This window comes from Propithecus coquereli, unplaced genomic scaffold (assembly GCF_000956105.1).
Source record: "Propithecus coquereli isolate 6110/MARCELLA unplaced genomic scaffold, Pcoq_1.0 Scaffold63, whole genome shotgun sequence".
Lineage (NCBI taxonomy): Eukaryota > Metazoa > Chordata > Mammalia > Primates > Indriidae > Propithecus > Propithecus coquereli.
Window position 1 is genome coordinate 5,319,720 of NW_012152285.1, and position 3,340 is coordinate 5,323,059.

Consider the following 3,340-nt stretch of genomic DNA (forward strand, 5'->3'; position numbering starts at 1 on the left):
GAAGTTCTCAGCCATAGCACAAAAAGTAAATATATATTTATTAAGCCTCTTCTTCTTATTAGAACATTAACAATTTTTCTTGAAATAATTATTTTGCACTTATTACTATAAGCCTAGGGAATAATTGAAAATTAAAAATGTAAATATTTGACCAAGTAGGAAGACACGGGAAAAGATTGAAAGTTACCCCTTCCCCTCTAGGATTAAAATGACCTTGAGTGATAAGTGTTAATAATAAACGTTAGTTACAAATTTTTTAATTAAAAAAATTTTTTTTTGAAGAGAGGGCTGTTGCCCTCTGTTGCCCTGACTGGAGTTGCAGTGGCTCGATCATAGGTCACTGCAGCCTCAAACTCCTGGGCTCAAGGGATCCTCCTACCTCAGCCTGCTGAATAGCTGGGACTACAGGTGTGCGCCACCATGCCTTGCTAATTTAAAAAAAAATTTTTTTTAGAGATGGGGTCTTGCTGTGTTGCCCAAGCTAGTCCCTAATTCCTGGCCTCAAGCAATTCTCCCACCTTAGATTCACAAGTAGCTGGGATTATAGGCAGGAGCCACTATACTCAGCATCAGTTACAAATTAATGACTGTTCTTGGAATGATTGTCAGCCATCCATCTGGTTCAGTTATGGCTTCTGAATAACTGGAAAACCCCCTGTTAGAAATCTTGCTAAGAGGAAGGTAGATTTACCTGTAGTATACCTGTATAAGTAGCTTTTGAAAAATGAGAATGTTCATTTAAGGATGCTAATTTCTTTTTGTATGTTTGTTTGCATAGCTTTTCTTTTAACAGTCAAATTGTCATTTGACTTTATAAAATTAATTATTTTCTAGTGGACAGTTCTTGACTTTACTAGTTTACAAGTCACATTGGATATTTTAACAGGTTTGTGTTCCTGACAATTTAAATTCATCTCAAGAGAAATTATTTGAACCTGTCAAATCTTCTCAAAATGTATCACTAGACAATAATTCGGATAATAAAATATTAAATGTAAAAAGAGCCACCATTTCATGGGAAAATAGTCTAGAAGATTTGGTGGAAGATGAAGATTTGATTGAGGAATCAGAAAATACTGAAGAAAACCAAAATGTGAAAACGGAACTTACTGATGAAGATCTAGATAAAACATTAGAGGAAGATAATGCTTTCAATAGCCACAAGGAGAACAGAGTATGTATTAAGAACTCATACTTCTGTGCTTGGCTTGTTATTCTGAAATTAGGGTTAATAATACTTAAGCCTCCCTCTCTTCAATTATTTTCAACAATACACCGAAGTTTTTGTGTTTTAACTTTATATTTTGAAAAATTTCAAACCTACAGAAAAATTAGTATAATGAATACTCATTTACTTTTTACCTGGATTTGCCAGTTGTTAGCATTTTATGAGTACGTGAGTACATTTTTTTTGGCCTGTTATCATTTGAAAACAAGATGCTGACATAAAATACCTTACAACTAAGTATTTCAGCATATAATTTCTAAAAACATGGACATTTTCTTCATGATCATGAGATCATTTTCATAACCCCCCAAAAGTTAACATTGATACAATAATATAGTCTATTATACCATCCATATTGAGATTTCTCTGGTGGTTCCAACATGTTCTTTATAACCAATTTGTTTTTATCTACAACCAAAGTTACCACATTGCTTTTGATTTTCATGTTTCTTTTCTCATCTCTAATCTATCATTGATATATTTGAAAAGTGGAGACTAATTTTCTTGTAGAATACCCCCAAATCTAGATTTGTCTGATTATTTCCTCATGATTCAGGTTTAACACTTTAGCCAAGCGTATCGTATAGGTGAAGTTGTGAGTTTCTCATTGCATCACACAGAGAGACACATGATGTCTGATTTCTCCATTCTTAAAGGTGCTGTTTTATTCACTTGGTTAAGGTATAGTATTTCAGATCTTTCTTTATTAGAAAAGCATATCATCTGTGGGATACTTTGAGACCATGTGACTGTCCTCTTCCAGTATCCTTTTACCAAGGGATTTTAACTTGCAGTCTTAAAGTACAAGTGTTCAAAATCTCTACCCAGTATCAATGATCCTATTTCTTCAAAAACAGGAATTTCTTGGTCATCTTATTGTTATGATAAATAAATGAGGTTTAACAGTGATTCTTTTATCCTCTGTCCAAATACAGTTTATATATATTTTTAAGTTTTATTAACCCTGAAATTTAGATCGTATCCACGTTACCTATTCCCTTTATTAACTGGCTATAACTACATATATATACGTGAAGTCTTCTTACTGGTGTCCTAGGAATACTGGTAAACTTGTGTTCAAGGTATGATATGTTTGACATATCATAAATCGCAGGGCTCTTTTGGACTATAAAGTCCAAGTGGAGGGATGATGTATTGAGTTAAATACATTCATTTTAATAATTTACCTTAGTGTTCCTGAAAGCCAGTATTGTACCTATGTTGTTTAGAAATAAAAACAATAGCCTTAGATGTGGTACAAGTTACAGTTTATCTAGTCACTGTGTGATTGGACCTTGTTATTAGGGCCTCTGTGATGCCCTCAGTGCCCAAAGAAACCAAAAATAGTCCTGTTTTAGTTTTTTCTGATCTTCTCAAAGTTGAAGTTTTTATATAATGTCGTTTAAACTTGAAGTGTTAGTAAAATTTCTGAAATTATTAGGGAAAAATATTTAATGCTATAGTTTACAGTATATTTCATGGTGTATTGAATATCCTCTAACATCGACTAGATCTTAATACTTTAAAGTGAGAAATTTATCAAAATTTTATTGAATATTTGATGTTTAAAAATATAAAGGATTAGGTGTTGCATGCTTTATTTGCATTTTAATAGAGGATTGGAACTAGTAAAAATCATTATAAAATATATTGATATTAGCATATATATACTTATATTTAATAATTCACTTAGCTATAATAGCCAGCCATAATTTTTTTCAGCAAAGACTTTCAGATGCTAACAGTTATAAAAACTAATTATTGAAGACTCTTAAAATAAACCAGTTTCCCAAGGTATTCCTATATTCGTATAGATTTCTCTAACTCTCCTACATTTCTACTTCAATAGTTACTATTTATTGTTTCAAAAAAAAGTTTTCTGTTATTTAACATTATTAAAGTAGTATTATATATTCATGGTAGAATGAAAAAATTTAAATATACAGATTTCTCTAATCTACGTCTCATGTTAATGGATTTTTACTACACATTGCTGTTTTGTAACCTAATATTCTTTATTTTAAGAAATTGTGAAAAGTATGTACTATTAATATAGTTCATCATTATCTTATTTTTATTTTATTTTATTGTATGTGTGTGTATATATGTGTA

General features: G+C 31.1%; 1 protein-coding gene across 1 annotated transcript in view; it reads left to right on the top strand.

Annotated features, from left to right (window-relative positions):
• Window positions 1-3,340, top strand: part of KIF20B (kinesin family member 20B) — a 62,263-nt gene that overhangs the window by 17,501 nt on the left and 41,422 nt on the right. Inside the window, exon 12 of the mRNA XM_012659660.1 lies at window positions 887-1,227. Within this exon, the coding sequence (XP_012515114.1) occupies window positions 887-1,227 (341 nt within the window). The remainder of the gene's footprint in view (window positions 1-886; window positions 1,228-3,340) is intronic.